The 23,920-nt window shown below is 48.5% G+C and overlaps 1 protein-coding gene across 5 annotated transcripts in view; it reads right to left on the bottom strand.

Annotated features, from left to right (window-relative positions):
• The window catches only part of TNIP1 (TNFAIP3 interacting protein 1), a 45,182-nt gene extending 21,514 nt beyond the window's left edge, over positions 1-23,668 (bottom strand). The window contains exons 1-3 of one of the 5 annotated variants that reach the window (XM_048859636.2): positions 18,952-19,047; positions 11,889-11,985; positions 1,408-1,578 (exon numbers count right to left, since the gene is read on the bottom strand). In XM_048859636.2, the coding sequence (XP_048715593.1) occupies positions 1,408-1,540 (133 nt within the window). In that variant the 5' untranslated portion in view covers positions 1,541-1,578; positions 11,889-11,985; positions 18,952-19,047. Of the gene's footprint in view, positions 1-1,407; positions 1,579-11,888; positions 11,986-18,951; positions 19,077-19,324; positions 19,464-23,582 lie in introns of those variants that run through there. The other 4 variants (XM_048859634.2, XM_048859637.2, XM_048859638.2 and 1 more) reach the window with 4 other exon arrangements.
• Between the last annotated feature and the right edge of the window lie 252 nt (positions 23,669-23,920).

Below are 23,920 nucleotides of genomic sequence, written 5' to 3'. Positions count from 1 at the left end.
CCAAGCAAATAATCCCACCCTGGAACTACAGTTGTTGCTTCTCTGCCACAGAGGGACTCTGGCATGGAAACATCAAGGACAGCACATCTTACAGGGGAGATTTTGTATTTCCTAGGTCTTCTTCAGTTTTTAAAAGCTCTGCTCTTAAGCCAGAGAACCTCACTCAGGGCCAGGAGGGTCCCTTTTCCAAGCCCTTTAATCTCCAGTGGGTAATACAACAAGACCTAATCTTTTCCCACACTCAAGCATCTTGTCAGGTGTCTCGGAATGGTGCATCGCAGTCTTCTGCTGCCTGTGAACTCTCAGATGTTACTACACATCTACACTCCATCTACACTCCAGTGGCACAGTGACAGTCCCGCAGTTGTGGCGCGGAGTCGCTGCCTACAGCGACGAAGGAATCCCGTCTTCTTCGCGGTGACTGCACCAGGCGCTACACCTAACCCCGGCACACAGCAGGCGAAATTTCTCACTGCTCTGAGCGATGTAGCTAGGTCGAGCTAATTTTTCAGTGTGGATCAGGCCTTAGTCTGCATTATTTGGGTCCACAGGGCCAAAAGATTCCCCTACTTGTGCAGCGCAGAAGCCAGCAGTGAGGTGGACTAAGTGTAATCAGGTCCCACTACAGCAAGAGGGGGAAAAAGCCATCAAATGGATTGGGGGTGGGAAGCATCAGGTGGCAGCTGAACGTGAGCATAACGTTATTTAAAAGTAAACGCTAGCTGGATCATGGCTCCTGAGGTACATCACAGAAAGATGCCGGAGGAGCTGAGCACCCTTAAGATACTGCTCAATTCTCGTCCATGCATCAGCACAGTAACCATAGCAACCCATCCATTTAGCACAGACCACGGGCCTGTCCGTAGGCTACACCAACAGCAAGTGTCTCAGCCCCTTTGCACGTCCCTGTGCGTAAGCCAAGAGATCCTGCCGGCACCATAGCAGATTTTACAGAGAGCCAAGAGCTTTGCGTTGCCTTCTCAGTGACGAGCTAGCCCCCGCTGCCGGTATGCCCAGCTGCGCCCCTCGCTGCAGAATGGCATAATTCATACCTGGGAGGGGTTTCCCAGGCAGGGAATTACCCCTTGGGTATCAGTTGTCCAGGGCATGTTCAGGAAAGGTTAAGAGGGGCTACACATTGAATACATAGTCCCAGTTTCCAATGCCCCAGCTAGGGAGTGTTGCAGAGCCAGCAATCGCACCCTGGGGTGGGGAAAGAGAGGGGTGTCACTCTGTAGCACCCCCTCTAGCTGATGAAGCAGTCAGAGCACCATGCACTTTTGGATGTGGCATCATGGCTGCAAGGCAAGGGTCTGTCACAGGGAGGCAGCGGACACTCCAGAAAGGAGAAGGATAAAATAAAAGCCACACCCCCTACCCACACAAGTCCAGCACCACAGCAATTACCTAGAGACTTTATCCCCTGCATCTTCTCCTTCAGCCGGGCGTTCTCCTCCACCAGCCGCTCAAAGGCTGCGGCCGCCTCTTCCTGTGTCCCCCCACCAGGGTCGTAGATGCGGTAGGGTCCTTTCCCTTCCATGTCTGCAGTTTAATCATCTACCTCCCAACCAGCCATCCCTGAAAGGCAACAAATCAGAAAGTCACCCTTCCCGACCTGAGCCCCTTGAAGTGTGAGAACGGCCCTGGGGTACCTCACGCCCTAGCCCAGATCTCACAGGGCTCATCAGCATTTGGGTTCCAGCAGCTGCCAGACACAGCTATCTCCAGTTGGCCTGCTCATGATAGCTATATGTAAATGTCACCAGAGGTGGGTGGCTGGCTGCATGTGTTACAGTGGGTTAGTGCACTCCCTGGCCTCGCTGCAGACCTGCGTTTGAAGCCTGGTTCAGTTCAGCAACAATGAGCACACTGGTCTCTGTTGCTGGGTGTGGCTCAGCCACAGGACTGGGCACCAACTGGCAGGCCCCTGCTCATGGACAAAGCCTGTCCCGCCACTTCCTTTCGCCCTGTCCTCAGCATGCACAAGTGTGTCGCTGGTGTTCAAAGCCACATGGAAGCATTACAGCAGATTCTTCTCCTGTACCCTCCATCATCTCTCACCCATTAACGCACGCTACAGCCCCTCTCAATTGCATTTACTCACATTCAGAAACTCTGGTTATTTTGGACCCCCAGCATTGTGTTTGCACACCTTTCCCTTAGAGAAAACATCTGTGGGACAGGAGCAGAGCCAGTTAAGGGCTGCTCTCTGCATAGTTTTTGCACCAATTTAACTAGCTCAATTCAGAAACCGATATCATTAAATCGGTGAGACACCTGTGAGCAGACCAACCCCAAGATGGTTTATTGCAATTATCTTTTGAAGCTTCTGAGTGATACACGTTAGTCCTACACCCAGTTTGCACTCAGGTCATTCTTTCCCCGCTACTGACTGGCCCTTTGCTCCAATCTCCTTCTCCACCTCCCTCAAAGTCATTTCACCGCAGTCTCATTCCACTTGATCATGCCTGTTCCTCTCCCCTTCCTCCTTAGAGCTGCTGGGCTCTCCTGCTCTTTGGCCATGTGGTTAACACTAGAGCTGGTTAAAACATTTTTTTTTAAAAATGTCACAAGAGCCGTGGAAGTTGTTTTCATCACAGTTTGACAGATCAAGTTTGTTCGTTTTTTTAAAGAAACGTTCCAAGGATATGGGTTTTTTTGTAAAGTGACATTTTCTAAAATGATTTTTTTCAGTTTTGACAAGATTCCCGCCACATGACTAAACAGATCAAGTAAACCTGTCAGTGCAAACAGAACAGAGAGAAAATTGCCCCACAGAATCCCCAAATTGAAACCCTCACAAAGGGAAATCAAAAGATAAGAGGGAAAAAATCTCCATGAAAAATTTGTAAAAGACTGAGAAAGAGCAGAATGGTTACATGAATATTTCCGTTGCCAGAAAATGGCCACATTTTTTAATTACAAGTTTTTAATTACGAGTAAACGCCTTCAACCAGCTCTCAAACACACAGCTTAGTCCTGTCTGTGTTGCAAGATCAAACTCTGTTGGGCTCCACCCTGTTAGATCCATCTTCTGCAATTCACTAGATGATGACCGAAAAGAAAAGGAGTACTTGTGGCACCTTAGAGACTAACAAATTTATCTTAGCATATGCTTTTGTGAGCTACAGCTCACTTCATCGGAAGCATGCTATAGCTCACGAAAGCTTATGCTCAAATAAATTTGTTAGTCTCTAAGGTGCCACAAGTACTCCTTTTCTTTTTGCAGATACAGACTAACATGGCTGTTACTCTGAAACCTGTCATAGATGATGACCGTGTCAACACAGAACCACAGATCGGGCTCTGAGACATCTCAGATAAGCCCAATAGTTCGTTAAATAGGATTTTTGGCCCCAGGTGCCTCCTGGATACATTCCATGGCCCAACCCAGACATATTCCCAGGTGGAAAAAACAGTCTGTGTTAAGTTAACCAGTTATACAAGAAACAAAAGGCCTGGGGAACCACTAAGTTATTTGCTGGGCCTAAATACCTGGACGTGGCTCAGCCGTGTGCAGAGAATCAGGTAGCGGTGGGCAAGGGGAGAAGAGAGAAAATAGCTGACACCATGACATTTATTTATTAAGCCACCATTTTTATGGATCTCTCAAAAAAAAAAAATAAATAAAAAAAATCACACCACTGGCTGGCTTTCTGCATCAGTTAAGTGAAACACTCCTTCTTTAAGCTCCAGGAACACCTTTGCCAGCTGCTACATGGCAATCAAAGGCTGCTAAATTACATTTAATACTTCTCAAATTACTTTTCCAGGTAAGCAATGGCTGTAGTAGTCACCACAGGGATGTTATGAAATTGCGAACGGGGTGGAGCGGCTACCTGAGAATCACTGTATCATCACAAGTTCCACGCTAGAGCTGGTCAGGAATTCTTCCACAAATAGTTTTGGTTTTTTACCCCCAAAATGCCAATTCATCAAAACCAAATCTGTTCACAAAACAGGGGCTGGATTCGACAAATCTCCTAACTCAAAAACCTGGGAAAAGAAAAGATTTGAGATTGTCTAAATGGACATTTTACCATTTTCAAAACAGGAAGTTTCACGTGTTTTAAACAAAATGACTTTTTGTTTTGAAATTTTTAGTACATTTATATTTTAAAAAAAAAAAAAAGGAAGAAAGGAAGGAGAGCCGTTCAAAGAACAAAGATCAAAATTGAATCAAGATCTTTTGATTGAGCCAAATTTTTTTCCAGGTTTTCCACTGGCAAAAATTTTCAAGTTTTTGATTTTTCATCCCGGTTCGGGGCTGGGAATTTTCTCGATCTCACATTTTTGTGCGACAGGAAAGCTCTAGTCCACGCTCTGAAAATTTGAAGCCCCCTGGCCTGAGGCACAGAGATACTTCCAAGTTTACATAACCTGCCTGTCAGCGGGATCAGGGACTTTCCAGATGACAATTGCCACCTGACAGGATCTGCAACCAGAATAGCAATTAACTCACTGATTGTTTGAAGATAATTAACATGACCTAGGGAGGGACTTTTCCTCCAGAGTAAGGTTTAAAAAACTGGTAGTTAGAATGCACTGGGACCCTAAAGGGACAGCTCTGCACACTTTCCCTTCTCTCAATGGATGTATTTCACTAACCAGGACTGGATTCCAACAACGCCCACTACGATACAATTTGTGTCCTGGGTTGGAGGCCCAGGAGAAGATTTGCAGATCCAGTCCCTCTGCTTACTTCTTTGGAGTGCTATGAGTGCATTATCTTATCACGAACATGTCGCAAAGGCCTCCAGCGCACTGCAGTTAACACAGGGCAAATCCCACATTCCATTTCCGCCACCGGCAGCCCTCGTGAAAGAGGAAATACTGAATCCCAGTCTACAAGTACTGACATGGGGAACAAATATTTAATAACGGGCTCTTCAATCTAGCAGGTCTAACACAATCCAACAGCTGGAAGCTGAAGCTAGACAAATTCAGACTCGAAACAGGCATCAATTTTTAACACAGTCAGAGTAACTGACCATCGGGACAACTTACCAAGGGTTGGGGTGGATTCCTCATCACTGACCATTTTTAAATCAAGATGGGACATTACTGATAAAACTCCACTCTAGGAATTATTCTGTGGAAGTTCTATGGCCTGTGTTATACAGAAGGCCAGACTAGTTGATCAGAAAGATTGCATGGCCAGAAGGGACCAATGAATCCATAAGGAGAGACAGCAATGATAGACAGGCACTGAGCGAGCCCCCTGACCCCTCCACAGCACATAGCTCTCCCAGTGGACCGCCGTCCTGGCCAGCAGCACCTTCTGCCATTCCAGCCCCGACCTCCCTGGGCAGAATCATGCCCAGGCACATGGGCAGCTTGCATGAGGTACATGGACGCCCACAGTAAGGCACCAAGCCTAGATGTTAAGACTGGTGCTTTCTGTACCCTGAGGGAGTTACGACACCACATCTCCAAAGGGAAGACAGGTGCACTCTGACCTTCCAAGGGGGTGAAAAGCAGCCAGAACAGTCACTAGCTTCTCAGCTGCTGCCAGACCAAAGGCTCTGTTTCTGTAGCATGCAGGAGCAGCTGACAGGAAGCTGTCCAAAAGCCATGGCAGTTTCAGTACCTGCTGACCTCCCCTAAGGAGCGAGACATCATCCAGCACTGGGAAGTGCTCAGCACTGTCAGATTGAGCGTACCACAGAAGAGATGCACCGAGGGCTAAGTTCTCCCTCGTTATCCAAGAATCAAACATTTGGTTGCTAAGCCTCATTGGACTGGGTGATTTGGAGGGCAGGTGGGTTAATGCACAGGTCTCTCTTGAGAGAATGAGCCATAGAGAACCATTGTCCTAAACTAATGATTCCAATAGCCAGAGGTTGGCTGACTGGGGAGACTTGAGCCACCTGTAGCCTCATATGGATGGCAGCCTCTGCCTGCCTGAGTCTGCTGATGGCCTAGAACAGTAGTTCCAAGCCATCCATCTCTGTCACCTCTGAAGTCTAATGAGGGCAATTCAAAAGTCAAGGTTATTAAGTGTTTCCCCACCAATCAGAAGTGGTATTTAGGCCCAGCTCATTGTGACACACACAGCGTCTCTCTGTCTCACACAGAGTCCAAGTCAAGGCTCTTTCTGTCACACCCAGCCCCCATGATCCTCCTGCTGTTCAAGACTCCACAGGTGCCTTTGTTAATCCCTGGGGCCCTCCCATCCCCTCTGACTCAAGGCCACTAGAAGTTTTGTTCATGTTCTGAGGTAGGGCCAGAAGGAGCTGTGAACTTCACCGTTCCTCAGCCCCGAACTGACGAGAAACGTGGGGTGTTTTTTGTTTGGTTTTTTTTCAAGCTGTCCTGGTCTTTTCATCAAGCGATGACGACTCCTCCCGAGTTGTGAGACTCTCTGAGGGGAGAGCACAACAACCTCAAGAGAACCGGAGGGAGAGGACACAGTCACGCAAGGCAGACTGCGGTCACCTGCCCACCAGCTCCGTTCTCAGCCTGCTAGAGTAGAGGGTCGGGGCACAGAGACCTTTCAAAGGAGGGCTTTTATAACAACTCAGCACAAGAAGAAATGAGAGGATGAGAGTGGGTGGGGGAGAATTCAGATTAAAGATCAAGAGTGTCACATGTCTAAATAGCCACATTACAGTGTCTGGGAGAAAAATACAACCCAATGAGCCATCAGTGCCAAGTCAGCAGCATTGGGGATTAGTAACGGGGGGGACAGCTCTTGCTCTTTCGTTAACAAGAAGGAGCTTCTCTTCCTCTCCCTCATTCAGTTCTCTCCCCATGCCCGGTATGTTGACTGTAGAGCTAGTCAGGCATTTTCAGACAACTGTTTTTCATCAGAAAATGCCAATTAGTTGAAACCGAAACCACTCGGGGAAAGGGTCATTTTTCTACAAAAATAAATAAAAAAAAATAAAATAAAAAATTTTGAGTTGAACAAAATTGTCAAAAAGTTTCATTTTGACATTCCAGGTTGAAATCACTTTTTGTTTTAAAATTAAACTAATTATAGTAAAGAAGCAATAAAAATTGGTCAAAATTGACCCAAATGGGATTTTTTTATTTTTCAGTTTGTGAAAATTTCCTTGGTTTTGACTTTTCAGCCCTATTTGAGACAGGTCATTTTTTCAACATCTTGAATATTTTCATGGGACAGTAAAACTAGTCCGGTGCTAGCCCTTGCTTAGAGTTCTCCCTCCTGTCTCACTCTACTTTAACTAGCAGGCAGCACCAAAGCAGATTGAAAAAGGAAAGGCAGAGAGATCAGGGCTGCGAGGCAGGACTCCTGGGTTCCCACCATATCCCTAGCACTGACTTGCAGTGATGCCCCTTCTGCAAAATGAGGATCACGCTGGCTTAGCGCCCATTCAGGTGTGACAGGGACTAGTTAATGGTTGCTGAGCACTCTGGAAAGCATAAAGGCAATGGGCATTAGATCAAGGGTCTTCAAGGCAAGGTCTCTCCAGTCCGAGGTCTGAGCAGTGTTCAGCGGAGTCCAGTCCTACACTGTACCACACATTCCAATAATAATGCCAGGAAAAATTCCAGCATGGGATTTTTCCAGAACTGCCATACTCAAGTGGGGAGTGTTCCCAAGCAAAGTCTCTCCTAGAATCAGGCAAGTGTAGGAACTCTCTTCGACTGCAATTAAAAACATGCCAGGAGCCTGAAGTGCACCAGATGCAATCCAGGGAGCTCATCTGGATTTGCCTGTTTGAACTTCACTTCAAACCAAGAGAGGGCTTTGCTGTGGCCCTCTGATGGAAGGAATCAGGACTGCTCAGCTGTGAGCACTGGGGCCTATTCCGCTAACAGCCGGTAGAGATCCTTCCTTAGCTCAGACAGCGGGGACCGGTGCCTTTGGAGTATATGGTGACCAGACAGCAAGTGTGAAATTACCCCCCCCACACCCCCGTCCCGATTAATAGGAGCCTATATAAGAAAAAGACCCAAAAATCAGGGCTGTCCCTATAAAATTGGGACATCTGGTCACCCTATTGGAGTAGGATGACCTCAGTTCTATTCCTGCTGCTACCATCATGCGGTGAGTGGCCATGGTGTACAGGGAGGAGCTTCACAAACCCATAGCCAGGTCCATGCCAGGAAGAACACAAACAACTTCCTTCCCTTCCGACTTGAGCTCTAGAATTCAATACAATGAGCATGTGCGAATTATGTAACACCACTTCCTTGGAATTTCCCTGTGGAGTTAGCCTCCTCTGAAAGGGTTCTTTGAGACAGTATTCAATAGAAGCCAGTCGCGAGTGAGCTAGGACAGTACATCCAGGCACTAGCCTTTCACTTCTGGAGACCCATGTTCAAATCTGCCTACAGTCATAACGACTTTGGTGACCTCCTCTTAATCATTAGTGAAAGACTGTCAGTCCTTGGCAGAGAGAGCCCAGCATGGACCAGAGCAGGTGACACCTCTCAGGATGGAGGTGCATCCGCAGAGCTGGGTGGGGGAAATTTGCACGGTGTTTCCTGGAACCATAACTGGTTCAAACTAGTGCTATGTGCCCTTTGCTAGCATGGGCATTAAATTCTCACTCATAGTTCCAGCTGCCCTGCAATGTGCTTATTTGTAGATCTCATTGGCCATGACCAGTCCCTCCCACCCCACCCCCAAGGTGATTTAAAAACCCAAGTGGCAAGAGGTTAATTATCAGCCATCCAGTGGGGATGGTGTGAACCTACTCACAAGCTAGTGAATAGCAGCCCTTCGGAACACAAGCACCTATTAAAACATCCAGCATTCACCACCACTGAGAAATGGATGCACACAAAAGCAGCCCACCAAAAGCTCCCCTTACAAGTTCAACACCAACCCACTGACTAGCAGCAAAATGCTCTTTCCAGATCATTCCTCTTCTTGGCGAGGCCCATGTACAGATGAGGAAACAATAAGAAGCCGCACTGGTGTGGGCTATGTTAGAAATATACCACTTTTTTTTGTTTTGGTTTTTGTTTTTCTAAAAGCAGAAGCAGATAGACAATTGGAAAAGAAAAAAATATTTTCTTCTGGGCAAGAGGAGCAATTGGTATCATATGAACTGCTTAGAGCCCAGGATCACAGAACACTTAGCTTTAAACCACAATTGTTGGCATCATCTTCCCCTCCTTCCACACGCCCTGCATTGAGAAACCATGGCACACCCAGGAGACTGAGTTAACTAGAGTAGAAGGCACAGTGTAGTCACTCCTCCCCTCCCCCCCCACACTGCAAAACGTAGGCATGGGCACATCCATGGAGGACAACCTAAAAACCCCCCACCCTGGACCAGGCTTCTAGAAAACATGAGATTGGCTCAAAAATAACATACAGTGGGTTCTTTTTATTTCCCTTCGGGGTCCACATTTTCTAACTTTTCGTCACAACCCTGAGGCTAGAAACTTACTTTTAGTAGCAAATACAGATATTGGCGGAAGTGTCAAATGGTTTCAGCAGATATTGGGGCTCCATCGTGCCTGGGGCTGTACAAGCACAGAAGAGACAATCCTTGCTGTAAAGGGTTTACACTCTAAAGACACAGACAGGTCATGGGTAGAGGAGACTGATACAACATACAAGCAAGTGGGAAAGGTGAAGAAGTGACCTGGCTTGGTTAATTACATGAGCAACGGGCCCCGGGGGGGGCCGCTGCTGGAGCCGCCCCGGGGACCACCCAAGCAGCAGCCAGAGCAGCAGCCCCAGGGGTGGCTGCACCTGGCCCCAGGGACCGTCCGAGTCGCGGCCGGTGCAGCTGGCCCCGGGGACCACCTGAGCAGCGGTCCTGGGGCAGCCAGAGCAGGGCCCTGGGGGCAACCGTAGCAGCAGCCCTGAGGCAGCTGCACTGGCTGCTGCTCAGCGACCCCAGGCAGCTGGCCCTGGGGACTATCCTACCAACGGCTAGTGCGGGCTGGCCCCGGGGACCGCCTGAGCACTGGTCCCAGGGTGGCTGGGACAGCAGCCCTGAGGCAGCCACACCAGTCACGGCTCGGCGGCCCTGGGCAGCTAAGATTCAGTCAGGGGTGTTTATAGCAAAAGTCATGGACAGGCCACGGGCCATGAATTATTGTTTACTGCCCGTGACCTGTCCATGACTTTTACTAAAAATACCCGTGACTAAATCTTAGCTTTAATTACACGGACTGTAGGGTTGGGTTGTTTTTTAAATAATTAGGGTTACCCGCAGAGCGGGGCGAGGGGGACAGGAAGAGAAGAGAAGGAACCACAGCTATTGCAAATGAAAACGGAGATTCTCATGCGCTCTTGTCATTCCAGGAGCTGGGGGTTTAAGGGAAAACACCAGATACTGTGAGACTCGCAATAACGTTGTGACCCGGAGCCATCAGAGAGCCAGCCTGCATGTGACCCTTACCCAGCCCCTGGGAAGCCCCAGATATACCGGGAGAGTGATCCCTACATTGCTGCTGACAGCCATGGTTGTCCCCTCTCTAGTGGCTCTGAAAACAATGGACAGTGCTGAGAAACACGCTGGTGCGTTTACACTAGCAGTCAAAGGCGTTCCAAGAGCAGTGGAGGTGTGGGGACAGATTCTGTGCTGAGCCGGAATGACTGTAACAGGGCATTTTCATAACGTACACAGGTGACCTCAAGAATCATAAGGTTTAAGGTCAGACGGGACCACACCAGATCTTCCCGTCTGACCTGCTGTACATCACAGGCCACCAACGCCACCCAGGACCCAAACCCCAAATCCCGCAACCAAAATTAGATTGAAGTAGGACAGCCCACAGGAGATGAGGCTCGTATGTGTCACACAAAGAGAATAGGCAGGACCAAAGTGCACAGATGCATGAGGCCCCTGCCATGGCAGGGAAATGACTGAGAGAGATAAACCCAGATAAACCTGGTAAGTGACCCTCACACACACCCTGCAGAGGAAGGTGAAAAGTCCCCAAGACCACTGCCAATCAGACTGGGGGGGAAATTCCTTCCCGACCCCCATATGACAATCAGTTAGACCCTGACCAAGAACCAGCCAGCACCGGAGAGAGAAAATGTCTAGTGCCACCTCAGAGCCCGGGATGAAGCCTTGAAGCCGGAGCTTTTAGGAACATAAGATATAAACCGGCAGTGAGTCCCAGAGTGGCTGAGCCGTTCCCCCACCGTCACAAGCAGCCCCGTGTGTCACATAATCCCATTCACGAATTCACCCAGCTCTCTCAGAGTTAATTCAGTTGTTTGCCCCCACAAGCCTTATTGGGAGGCTGAGAATCACCTGGCCAGTGAGTGAGCCTCTCTCAGAGCTCCCCTTCACCCCTCAGACTGTGGCTCTGTCCCACACATCCCTTAGACACCACCAAATCATTCAGCAGGACCCTGGCACTCACGGGAAATCGAGACAGACGCCCCTCCACACGGGCAGGGCCAGGAAGCAGGTGTGCCAAGCATCAGGAGTCACTGGCACAGCACTATAGAAAAACGCTACTCAGCATCAGCTGATCCTTATGCAGAGCAGGGGGTTTCCTTCTTGCAACACAAAGCAGTCCAGGGCACCCAGGAATCCAGGGCATGAAAGCAATCCCCCAAACTCTGCAGCACACTTGGATTCCAAAGGGCACCTGCTGAGGACAGCAACTATCTCCTCCAAATGAAAGCAAAAGCACTTCAGCCTTATTTACTGGAAAGCAGCTAACTATAATACAGCTGTGCCATCTGTGGCCAGGAGGGTAGATACCACGGGGGCTACAATTGGTTTAGATCTCGGTGAGAACTCCAGTAGTTCCTCAGTCCAGATACAAGTATTCTGCAAATAGCTCTCACACACACCCACCTAACCCCGCTGGGGACATACTTGGCTGGCTACCCTGGGCGCACTGCTGTTTTGAGCATGCTAGCTCAAACAGCTCTAGCGCAGGTCTGGTTTCCCATGGTGGGAAACACACTCCCAGCTGCTGTGTAGACATACCCTTGGAGGCGAAGCCGGAGGGGGACGCGCGTGCCAGAACACTTGCAGGGCGGGGAGCTGGTCGGGAGAAGGGACTTTCCTGAACGAGGAGCTGAACCTGGAGAACAAAATCCAGATTGTACTATAGTGAATTCAGCCTAGAGTTTGGGTATCTCCTAGCCGTCTGCCTGCAGAGACCATGCCAGAGTTTTATTTACCATAAGGGCTGGCTGGAAAACAACTATTTCAAGGATTCAAAAAGCAAGGTTTCAAAATTTGTTTTCATTCTGATCCGAAATGAAACCACGACCTTTGGCCGTTTTTTATTTGTCGGGGGGGGGGGGTTTAGAGGGAGAGAGACACACCCCAGAATAGCCAATAGCCTAGTAGTTCTAGTCCCTGCTTCACCTACCTCCCCAGCTGAGCGCCCTAACCACTGGGCTATCAGATACTCTAGTCTCGGTCTCTGGGTATGTCTACATGGGAGCTGAAGAAGGTGGAATTTCCAGCTTGGCAAACATACCCAGGCTAGCTCTGATCAAGCAAGCACACAAAAAAAACACAAAATAAAACAAAAAAGTGTAGCCTGATGGAGTGACTTGCAGGATAGCCTAGTTGCCCTGAGTACGTACCTAGGATCTCTTACCAGACTGTACTCGGGCATCCCACTGTCTATGGCTATACTTCTGGTTTTTGTGTGCCAACTCAATACTAGATAGCAGAGGTATGTCTACACAAGCTGGAAACGACACCTCCAGTGTAGGTGTACCCTCTGTCTAGAAAGTCCACCCCTGACCCAAGAAAACGTCCCAATGAAATTTGTGCCCAAACAGATACATTTCCACATAACATTTCGGTTTTGATGAAACAGCATTTGTCACTGGAAAAATAGTTCATCAAAATTTTTTCCAGCTCTTCTTGTAATTCCCCTGGGGGCAGTGACCATGCAGGGGGCAGGTTTTTTAGCAAGCAGGAAAGCCATTGCTCTTATAGGTTCCTGCTAGAAGCAATTACTAGCCACCTATTAGCCAGAGACCAATGCAAAGGAGCACCAATAGTGAGATTTTAGCAGTAGCGCCCTGATTAGAAGCTAAACCCCTTCTGTGGGGTGATGGTCTTCTTTGCAGGATTCTGTCCTTGGATGCTGCTTGGGGACCCCATCCTCTTTTGGGAAGATAAGTTCTCTCTATTAATCTACCCTTTCCCTAGACCAAGTATTTTCATTTTGCTTCCCACACTGCATCAGTACCTGCCTCAGCTACTGATCACAGCTTTCCAAAGTAGCAGAATAAACTGACATGCTTTCCCAGCAGCCTTCAAAGCTCCAAACAGCAGCATTTAAAATGAAGCAGAACTTGTTAAGTGTACTCTGCTGCTGCTTGAGGAAACTCTGAGCAGCAACAGTGGCAGTGACACTGCCAGCAGACTCAGGAAGTCAGCATGGAACCAAGTCCCATTTGAAAGGTTATCTTCATAACCATAAGAGCTAGAATTCTTAAATAAAGGCTGAAATTCTGTAGAAACTGATGGCTAAGTTCCTCTATGCTCTCTTCACTCACCGGGCAACATTTCGTACCCATCATTGGCAAGTGAAACTTCAAGCCCTGTGCAAAACAGCGGGTCAGGCTGAAGGGGTATTATAGGATCAGCTCAGCCCGTAGTGCTACAAGAAGAAAAGGCCGTTAAAGACTCACTTCCCTTTCTGTCATTATTTTGCCTTTTCAAACACAGTTCTGAGCTCCGGATGAGAAATCTTATACGAGTGCCACTGTTTCCAGAGCTCCCAGAATAAACACCATGGCTCAAGCTATGTGGGATGCACACCCCCAACTCCAGTATCCCATAATTGTCTTTGCAGGAGGTAACAAACAATAACTACATTTAGCAATAGCTGAGGCTGCTCCAGGATATACCCCCTCCACCCAAAACCTGAGAAGCATGGAAATAAGATAAGGGGAAGGACTTGTGCATTCCTTTCCACCTTCATCTTGCTTCCAATGCCATTAATAACACTGCATAAGGCTCTCACTTCCATCTCCAACAGATACCCAAAAGCAATACCAAGAGTCATCCAGCTCACTCTCTAAAGCAAGTGCTCAACAGTGACCTCAGATGCATCTAGGATCCATCCTTTCAGCACATCTGACTATCCAACATGCCATGTGTTGGGGGAGTTATTCTGCCTTGACCCTGCTGAGGTCACCATATGATGCAGCTATGTCATGATACAGCTCCAGCTTTTCAGGTGTGGTTCCAGGTACATTAGTAAACAGATCAGTTTTCCCATAGATGTTTCAGAGTAGCAGCCGTGTTAGTCTGTATCCACAAAAAGAAAAGGAGGACTTGTGGCACCTCAGAGACTAACAAATTTATTTGCTGTTATACCTACATTTAGAAGCGTGATTTCTAAGCTGCAGGAAATAACCAAAAAGCTTTTTGAGGATGGCAAGGGAACAGGCCTCCCTACCCCAGCCCTTATGAGGTGCTCATTCACTCACACCTAATATTGTTACAAAACATGTATGTAGAGCTGGAAATGTACACCATGCTTTATAGAGAGGAATGTTTCTGGACTAAAAGAGCTTACAATAGCTGGAGCACGTGCCATTCTGTCGCTAAATGCTTTCCAGATTGTCTCAGAGAAAGCATCTTTATAATCCAGGAAGCACTATGGGATTACGGGTGGGGGCTGTGCCAAACTGCATATGCGTGTTATTATGTAAATGAGTATTATTATGAACTAGCAATCTGGTAGGCACACCAGCCTGGTCCTCTACTAGGTTTCCTGGACAGAAGACAAGAAAAATGACGGGCAAAGCTTGCTCTGTTTATTGTAAACTCTGTGGAGTGGGGACTGTCTTTTTGATCTGTGTTGCTCAAACTTTCCCCATAGGACAGAGCATATCCTAACAGATGGACTGGCTCCCGGACACCTCCCCTCTCATTTGGGACCACACAACATCCCTGGGGTCACTACAACAATTGCTTACACGAGAAAGTAAAACTGGAAGGACCGCATGTATTTCAGAGAATCTTATACATGTAGGGTTGGAAGGGACCTCGAGAGGTCATCTAGTTCAGCCCCCTGTGCTTAGACAGGACCAACTAAACCTAGACCGTCCTTGACAGGTGTTTATCTAACCTGTTTGCAAAAACCTCCAATGACGGGGATTCCACAACTTCCCTTGGAAGCCTATTGCAATACTTAACTAGTCTTATAGTTTGGAAGTTTTTCCTAATATCTAACCTAAATTTCCCTTGCTGTAGATTAAGTCAATTGCTTCTTGTCCTATCTTCAGTGGACATGGGGAACTGATCGTCATCTTTATAAGAGCCCTTAACATATATGAAGACTAATCAGGACTCCCCTCAGTCTTCTTGTCCTCAGGGCTAAACAGGTCCAGGTTTTTTAAAGCTTTCCTCATAAGTCAGGTGTTCTAAACTGTTTATCTTTTTTGTTGCTCTCCTTTGGACTCTCTCCAATTTGTCCACATCTTTCTGAAAGGCGCCCAGAACTGGATACAGTACTCCAGCTGCGGCCTTGCTCGTGCAGAGCGAAGTGGGACAATTACCTCTCACGTTTTACATACTACACTCCTGTGAATAAACCCCAGATTGATAATCAGCTTTTTTCACAACTGCATCACATTCTTGTCACATATTCAGTATGTGATCCACTATAACCCCCAGATCCTTTTCTGCAGTACTGCTACCTAGCCAGCTATTCCCCGTTTGGAGTTGTGCATTTGATTTTCCTTCCTAAGTGTAATATTTTGCACTTGCCTTTATTGAATTTCATCTTGTTCATTTCAGATCAATTTTCCAATTTATCAAGGTCATTTTGAATTCTAATCCTGTGCTCCAAAGTGCTTCCAATCGCGCCCAGCTTGGTATCATGTGTAGATTTTACAAGCATACTCTCTGTTCCAAGTCATTAATAAAATATTGAATAATACTGGACGTAGGACAGACCCCTGTAGGACCCCACTAGAAATATCCCCCTAGTCTGAGAGAGAACCACTGATAACTACTCCTTGAGTATGGTCTTTCAGTTATGCAACCACCTTACAGTAATTTCATCTGGACCATATTTCCCTAGTTTGCTTATGAAAATGTCATGAGGGTCTGTGACAAATGCCTTACGAAAATCAAGATACATTAGGTCTACTACTTCCCCCTATCCACCAGGCCAGTAACCGTGCCAAAGGAGGAAATTAGGTGGATAGGACATGATTTGTTCTTTACAAAACCATGTTGTCTATTCCTTATAACTATTATCCTCTAGGTGCTTACAAATTGATTGCTTAATAATTTGTTCCAGTATCTTTCCAGGTAACAAAGTTAGGCTAACTGGTCTATAATTCCCATTCCCTGGGTACTCTTTGTTCCCTTTTTCAAAGATAGGTACTATGTTTGCCCATCTCCAGTCCTTTGGGACCTCAACCCATCATCCATGAGTTCTTGAAGATGGTTCCAAGATTGCTTCAGCTAGTTCCTTAAGTAGTCAAGAGTGAATTTCGTCAGGCCCTGCCAACTTCAATACATTTAACTTATCTAAATATTCTTTAACCTGTTCTTTTCCCTGTTCTGGCTTATGTCCGTCCCCCCTTGTTGTTAATATTAATCATGCATCTGGTCACAATTAGACTTTTTGTAAGTGAATCAGAATAGGCATTAAACACCTCAGCCTTCTTGATGTCATCAGCTATTAGCTCTCCTTACTTGCTAAGTAGTAGACCTACACTTTACTTCATCTTTCTCTCGCTCCTAATGTATTTATAGAACCTTGTCTTATTGCCTGTTATGTCCCTTGCCAGGCACAACTTAGGTGGTGCTGTAGCCTGATGTTGTCCCTACATGCTTGTGCTGTTCTTTTGTATTCATCCTTAGCAATCTGTCCAGGTCTCCACTTTTTGTAGGATTCCTTTTTGATTGTCAGTTTATTAACCGATGGAGCCATATTGGCCTCTTACTATTCTTCCTATCTTTCCTTTACATTGGAATAGTTTGCTGTTGTGCCATTAATACTGTCTCTTTGAGAAAATGCCAGCTTTCCTGACATGTTTACCTTTCCATTTTCTTCCCCTGGGACCTCACCTACCAGTTCTCTGAGTGTGTTAAAGTCTGCTTTCTTTGAAGTCCATTGTCCTTATTCCCCTGCTTTCATGCCTTCCTTTCCTTAGGATAATGAAATCTATCATTTCAAGATCACTTTCACCCAAACAGCTTTCCACCTTCAGATTTGCAAACAATTCCTTCCTGGTAGCCAGAATCAAATCTAAAATGGCTTCCCCTCTGGCTACTTCCTCCACCTTCTGAAACAAGTTGTCCCAATACGTTCCAATAACTTATTGGAGATTGTGTGTTTTGCCATATTACTTTTCCAACAGGTAAGTGGATAGTTAAAGTTCCTCATTATCATTACAATCTGGTCTCATTTTTAGTTGTCTTTGTGTGGGAGCTGGAAGCAACGAGAGATGCCAGCCCCATATGACCAGCTAGCTGTCTGGACCACTAGCAAGCACTCCGTGAACCACTGATGGTCCATGGACTACACAGCTCAGTAACCTTTGATCTAACCCAAAGAGGCAATCAGCAAGTTATATTTTCCTAGGGCTCGTCTTTGCTTTTCAGTCAAAGCCAGGTAAATGCAAATCTGGAAAGGTAAACTGCAGGGAGAACACAGCTCTCTCTTTCAAAGATCAGCTAGGACGTTGTTCTTCAAAATCACAACTGGATTGACTATTGAGATGTTTCTTCCCCCCCATCAGATCCTTTGACTTGCAGCACACAGAACCAGGTGTCCACCAGACACTCTTCTAAGGCCAGTTCCAAGGCCTTCCGTGCACGACGCTCCCTTTGTCATTTGGTCAATCTGTGACAAGGTTAGCAGGGAAGGCTGTGTCTAGTGATCAGTTCAGAGGACAGGTTGTCAGGCCTCTTGGGTTCTACAGGTGAGCGAGGCAAGTCATTTCCCAGAGGATCAGCGTCTCCATCCGTATGGCAGGGATAATACTACATATCATTATCCCAGGGCTGTTGCAAGGTTTATCTAACGTATGTCCATAAAGTCCACAGAGACTCTCGGATTAAAAATACTGTAGGCGAGCAGGATGCCGTCAATATTACCTGGGGAGGCACAGCCTGTAGGGACTCACCAAGGAGCCTCAAATGGCTCCTGGGAATGGGTATGTTTCTCTTCTGGAAGCTGCTACTATGACAGACACTGTCCCCAAGGAAGAGCTGTAAGTGGCATCTATAATCAGCAGCACCCCAGGTCCCAGCACACCCCCAAGGTCTGCGGTGTATGGGCAGCATGTAACACCCCCACACCTTACCCCATGCACACTGTGCCTTAGGGGGGACCTCGAGGGAGTGTGGCACTGCCGGGGATCTTTGGGGTGAATGGGTTTGCAGGACGACGTCTCATGATTCGCCAGGTGGGCACCGCACCTCAGCCTTTCCACCGCAGGTCCATGAATCCTCCAGGCCCGCTCAGAAAGAGTGAGTCACTTGGTGCCGGGGTGGGGGGCCATGCAGGAGATGTCTGAAGAGCCGCCGAGAGGGTGGGGGGGTGGCTTTACACACACGCCCCGGCCTCCATGGCACAGAACCCATTATCAGCCTTGTAGGAACCCCACCCCACAGACCCCAGAGCGTGACTTCCATCAACCGCCCCACTCCCTCTGCAATAACAACATCCCCCCCCGGGGGGGGGCACCACCTCCATTCCCACACCTACGGTGCTTCCTTCCCAGGAGCCCCACAGCGGGGGGGGGGGGGGGGCACTTGGGGAAGCAAAACGCCTCCGGAGACAGCCGAGCTGCTGGGGGCAGAGAGGGAGGGAGGAGAGAGAGAGAAGCCCGATCTGCTTTCCAAACATTCAGCTGTAGTCTCCCTCCCAGCCAGCCCCCCGGCAAGGGGGGACGCAGCCAGGCCAGCCGAGAACAACACGGCGCGGCGCAGCCAGGCAGCAGCACCCCGCCCCTGGGGCCGGCTGCAGCCAGGGCCCCCCCCCAGCGGGGCCGGCTGCAGGAGGGGCCCGTGCACCTTTGCAAGCGGGGGGGGGAGGGTCTCGTCCTACCTGGGAGACGGGCAGCCCGGGTCCGCCGGCAGCGCGCGCCCTACGGCGACTGCGGCTCGGACATCGCAGCGCCCCGCGCGCTGGCCGGCGGGCGGCGGGAGGAGGCGGGGGCGGAGGAAGTGTGAGTCAGCGCCGCCTCCCCTGGAAATTCCCACCCGTGATTGACGGGCTGAGCGCTAACCCGCAGATCCCCGCCCCATGGCGTGCCGCAGACCAGCTGCCAGCGGCAGGCGGAGGGCGATATAAACAGAGAGGGCGGGGGGGGGGGGGCATGGGGGAAGCAGAGGGAGCGGTACGGTCAAGGGAAAGGGAAAGGGAAAGGGAAAGGGAAAGCAGCGGGATAAAAGGATGGGAGGGACCACCAGGAAACTACCCTCGGGTTCTGGATCGATTGCCCCCGTGCCCCGCAGCGGCCGGCTTGCAGGCGGTGGCGTTCTGCGTTGATGGCCCCGGGCCTCGGGGTTGCACACGGTGCCGTTCTGGAGCGTTCTGGGTCGATGGCCCCGTGCCCCGCAGTGTCGGGGTTGTACGCTGTGACGTTCTGGATCGATGGCCCCCGTGCCCCGCAGTGTCGGGGTTGTACGCTGTGACGTTCTGGATCGATGGCCCCCGTGCCCCGCAGTGTCGGGGTTGTACGCTGTGACGTTCTGGAGGGATGGCCCTGCAGTGTCGGGGTTGTACGCTGTGACGTTCTGGAGCATTCTGGACCAATGACCCTATGCCCTGCGGGTTGTACAGTGTGATGTTCTGGAGCATTCTGGACTGGCGGCCCCATGCCCTGTAGCATCGGAGTTGTACACTGCGATGTTCTGGAGCATTCTGGACTGACGGCCCCATGCCCTGTAGCATCGGAGTTGCACACTGTGATGTTCTGGAGCATCCTGGACTGGCAGCCCCATGCCCTGTAGCATCGGAGTTGTACGCTGCGATGTTCTGGAGCATTCTGGACTGACGGCCCCATGCCCTGTAGCATCGGAGTTGCACACTGTGATGTTCTGGAGCATCCTGGACTGACGGCCCCATGCCCTGTAGCATCGGAGTTGCGCACTGTGATGTTCTGGAGCATTCTGGACTGATGGCCCCATACCCTATGGGATCACTCGCCTGAGCTGTAGCGTGCTGGATCATGGCTACAGAACGCTGTCATTGCCTTTATAATGCAAAGAGCAGGAAGAGGCAACCACTCTTATCTCCCTAAGTTTCCCTTCCTAAATTTAGCACTCGAATGGTTTGGAGTCTTCGAATCACTGATCCACCTTGGCTATCTGTGAAGGGGGAACAGGCAGGCAGGGAGGCAGAAGACTGATTACATATGTGGAGGGGATTTCCACTCCTGGATGGAAGTGGGTATCGCCACTGTGGTGCCTGCAGTAAACATTGGGCTGCTCACGATCTGCTGCTTCCTCTCAGTCTCTCCAACCCACAGAGTCACTCCGGAAAAAAAAAAAAAGCCTTTAAGCCTGCATCTGATTCTGTTAATATTTACTATTCGTATTGTCATAGCAAGAAGCAGCCCCGGACTGCCCAACGACCAGGACACCATTGTGTGAACACAGAACAAAAAGATGGTCTTTGCCCCACATGTTAGATGCTCACTGGCTGTCTGCTTGCATCTGGCAGTATCGGTAATCATTACGAGATACTTATGCATGGTGGCCTTTGTGATTTGCAGGGTGCCAAGGGAGAGCAGGTCCCATGCCGATGATATAGCTCAATGTGCAGCAGCAGTCAAAAAAACTAACAGAATGTTAGGAACCATTAGGAAAGGGATAGATAATCAGACAGAGAATATCATAATGTCACTATATAAATCCGTGGTACGCCCACCCCTGCAATACTGTATGTAGTTCTGGTTGCCCCATCTCAGAAAAGATATATTAGAATTGGAAAAGGTCCAGAGAAAGGCAACAAAAATGATTAAGGGTATGGGACAGCTTCCATACGAGGAGAGATTAGAAAGAGAGAGGAGTTTTCAGCTTGGAAAAGAGACGACTAAAGGGGGTTATGATAGAGGGCTATAAAATCATGAATGGTGGGTAGAAAATGAATAAGGAAGTGTTATTTACCTCTTCACATAACACAAGAATCAGGGGTCACCCAATGAAATTAATAGGCAGCAGATTTAAAACAAACAAAAGGGAAGTACTACTTCACACAACATACAGTCAGCCTGTGGAACTCCTTGCTAGGGGATGCTGTGAAGGCCGAACTTATAATGGGGTTAAAAAAATTAGATAAGTTCACGGAGGATACATCAATGGCTATTAGCCAAGCTGTTCAGCGATACAACCTCATGCTGTGGGTGTCCCTAGCCTCTGACTGCCTGAAGCTGGGACTGGATGACTAGGGTTGGTCACTTGATGATTGCCTGTTCTGTTCATTCCCTCTGAAGCACCTAGCATTAATAGAGGGGGGAGTCTGTCAGCAAGGACTGTCAGCAGCTGTCAGCAAGGACTCCTTGGTTCTGGGGCAGGGAGAAATAGAACAGAAACCCTGAACCTTTAGGTGGATGCTCTTAAGCCAGTGAGTATCATAGAATCATAGAATATCAGGGTTGGAAGGGACCTCAGGAGGTCATCTAGTCCAACCCCCTGCTCAAAGTGTGACCAATCCCCAACTAAATCATCCCAGCCAGAGCTGTGTCACGCCTGACCTTAAAAACCTCTAAGGAAGGAGATTCCACCACCTCCCTCGGTAACCCATTCCAGTGCTTCACCACCCTCCTAGAGCAAAAGTTTTTCCTAATATCCAACCTAAACCTCCCCCACTGCAACTTGAGACCATTACTCCTTGTTCTATCATCTGGTACCACTGAGAACAGTCTAGATCCATTCCCTTTGGAACCCCCCTTCAGGTAGTTGAAAGCAGCTATCAAATCCCCCCGACTCTTCTCTTCTGCAGACTAAATAATTCCCATTCCCTCAGCCTCTCCTCATAAATCATGTGTTCCAGCCCCCTAATCGTTTTTGTTGCCCTCCGCTGGACTCTTTCCAATTTTTCCACATCTTTCTTGTAGTGTGGGGCCCCAAACTGGACACAGTACTCCAGATGAGGCCTCACCAATGCCAAATAGAGGGGGGACATCACAGACTCAGAGGTGGAACCCCCTGCCAGACTGGGGAGGTGAAGGTGGAGCACGGGGAGCATGGAGGTGCAAAATCCATTCTTACTTAAAGTTTTCACAAGTGAATTATACCAATGTAACTGTGAGTTGCCAGACGAAGCATTCCGCTAGCTAGAGGATGGTCACTGTGTTTCCTCAGAATGCTAGAGACTCACTGCTTTGTTTCACAATGACCACATATTTGCCTAACCTTGTAACTATGGCTGGCTCCCCTTGATATCAAGGGGAACTGTCCATGAAGGTCAAGAGTGATGCACGACAGGCACGCCTATATACAGTGCAAAGAGCGGCTCCAGAGTTACCGAAGCTTTCCTGGCACCATGAGCAGCTCAGATTGTGAGAATTCCCCAGCCTGTATTGCCTAGGGGAGAGTCAAGTCATCTTTGAGCTGTTTGTTCTCATAATATATTGGAAAACCGACATTACGATCTGTTTCCTTATCACATTTCCCTCCCCCCTCCCTTGGCACCATCGCTTCTGTTATTGTAGGGTGCTCATGAGCAACAATGGTGCATAATGACAGGAAAAAAGAGCCAGTGACAACTGCAGGGAATTTCCCCATTTCTGCACAATATTGCACAGATTTTCACATACGCTGGACCGATCTTCCATTTAATTATTAGCCATTTTTTGCCAGTAAGGTGCTAGGGAATATGCCTATCAGGCTGTGGAACAAGCAGAGGATCCACACTGCAAGCAGAGAAGTTGAACCATTCCCCCACAGCTTTCAGCCTATGCACCTCACTGCTGACTTGTAGCAACTCCTGCTAGCCCATGGTGGGCTCTCCCAGAAGGCTGCCTGTACACTTCAGTCCTGCCCTACAGCATGGTCAGCCGTTCCAGTCTTGGGTTCCCGCAGCACACTGCTCACGCACCACCATCACTTTTTGGAAACTGGAGGCTTCAGGAAACACCGGAGAACATGGTCATTAAAGTACGTTACAAGGGGTAAGCTCTGTGGCCTAGTCGCTTGTTGCTCTAAATAGAACAATGCCTTAAAATGTTCTACAGGGTTTAATTTCACAGCTCACTGTGTTCTAGGACTTTGGTCGTGGGACTCTCGTGTCCTGCATTTTAAACCAGTGCAGAAAATGTAAATGCCTATGTTCTACAGCTGAATGTACCACCCAGGTGCTCTGTGCACCCAGGAATCTATGGGAACCTTGGGACTGAAAAACAGTCAAATTATCCCTGCTTCTCGTAGCCCAGCTGGAACTCGTTTCGTTCTGTTTTTTGTTCTGTGAGCCAGCAGAAAGCCTGGAGGCAAAGCTAAATACGGCCATATTGAGCCACAAAGGGGCTTATTTTTAAGATAGTTTCTCAGCCTGCAAATAAATAGCCTAAGGCAATCTGTAAAAACTCTGGTCTATTTCTGTCAAAGAGAGACAAAGAGGTGTCGTGTCTCTATCTCCATAGTTCCAGAATCTTGATTTACAACATAACTGACTCTTCTCCCTTTCACCTTATCTACCACATGCTCTGGCTAAAAGAACGTTTGGTTACTCACCCAGGTAGGGCCAAGGGGAGCTGGTGAGAGAGAGCCTTCGGTCCAGACTCAGGGCTGTTAAGCGAATACAGGAAGGAGAGCCCAGCTGAGTTACTTTTAGGCAGGAGAAGGGAAATTCCCCATGCTGAGGCCCCAGACAGCTGGAGTGGTTTTGATAAGGAGCCACACACAGCATGAAGGGCTATCCTGTGTCTGTCCTCCTGAAGAGGGGGCTGTACCTCACTTATTAGTTAGTAATTGCAGCCTGGAACCACAGAACAATGATTCAGTTATGGAATCCTAGAAAGGCTGATGAGATCATCCAGTTCCTGCCTGGCCATCGGAAGATTGTTCTCTTT

Source organism: Caretta caretta, chromosome 8 (assembly GCF_965140235.1).
Source record: "Caretta caretta isolate rCarCar2 chromosome 8, rCarCar1.hap1, whole genome shotgun sequence".
NCBI lineage: Eukaryota > Metazoa > Chordata > Testudines > Cheloniidae > Caretta > Caretta caretta.
This window is presented reverse-complemented; position numbering and strand designations above follow the sequence as displayed.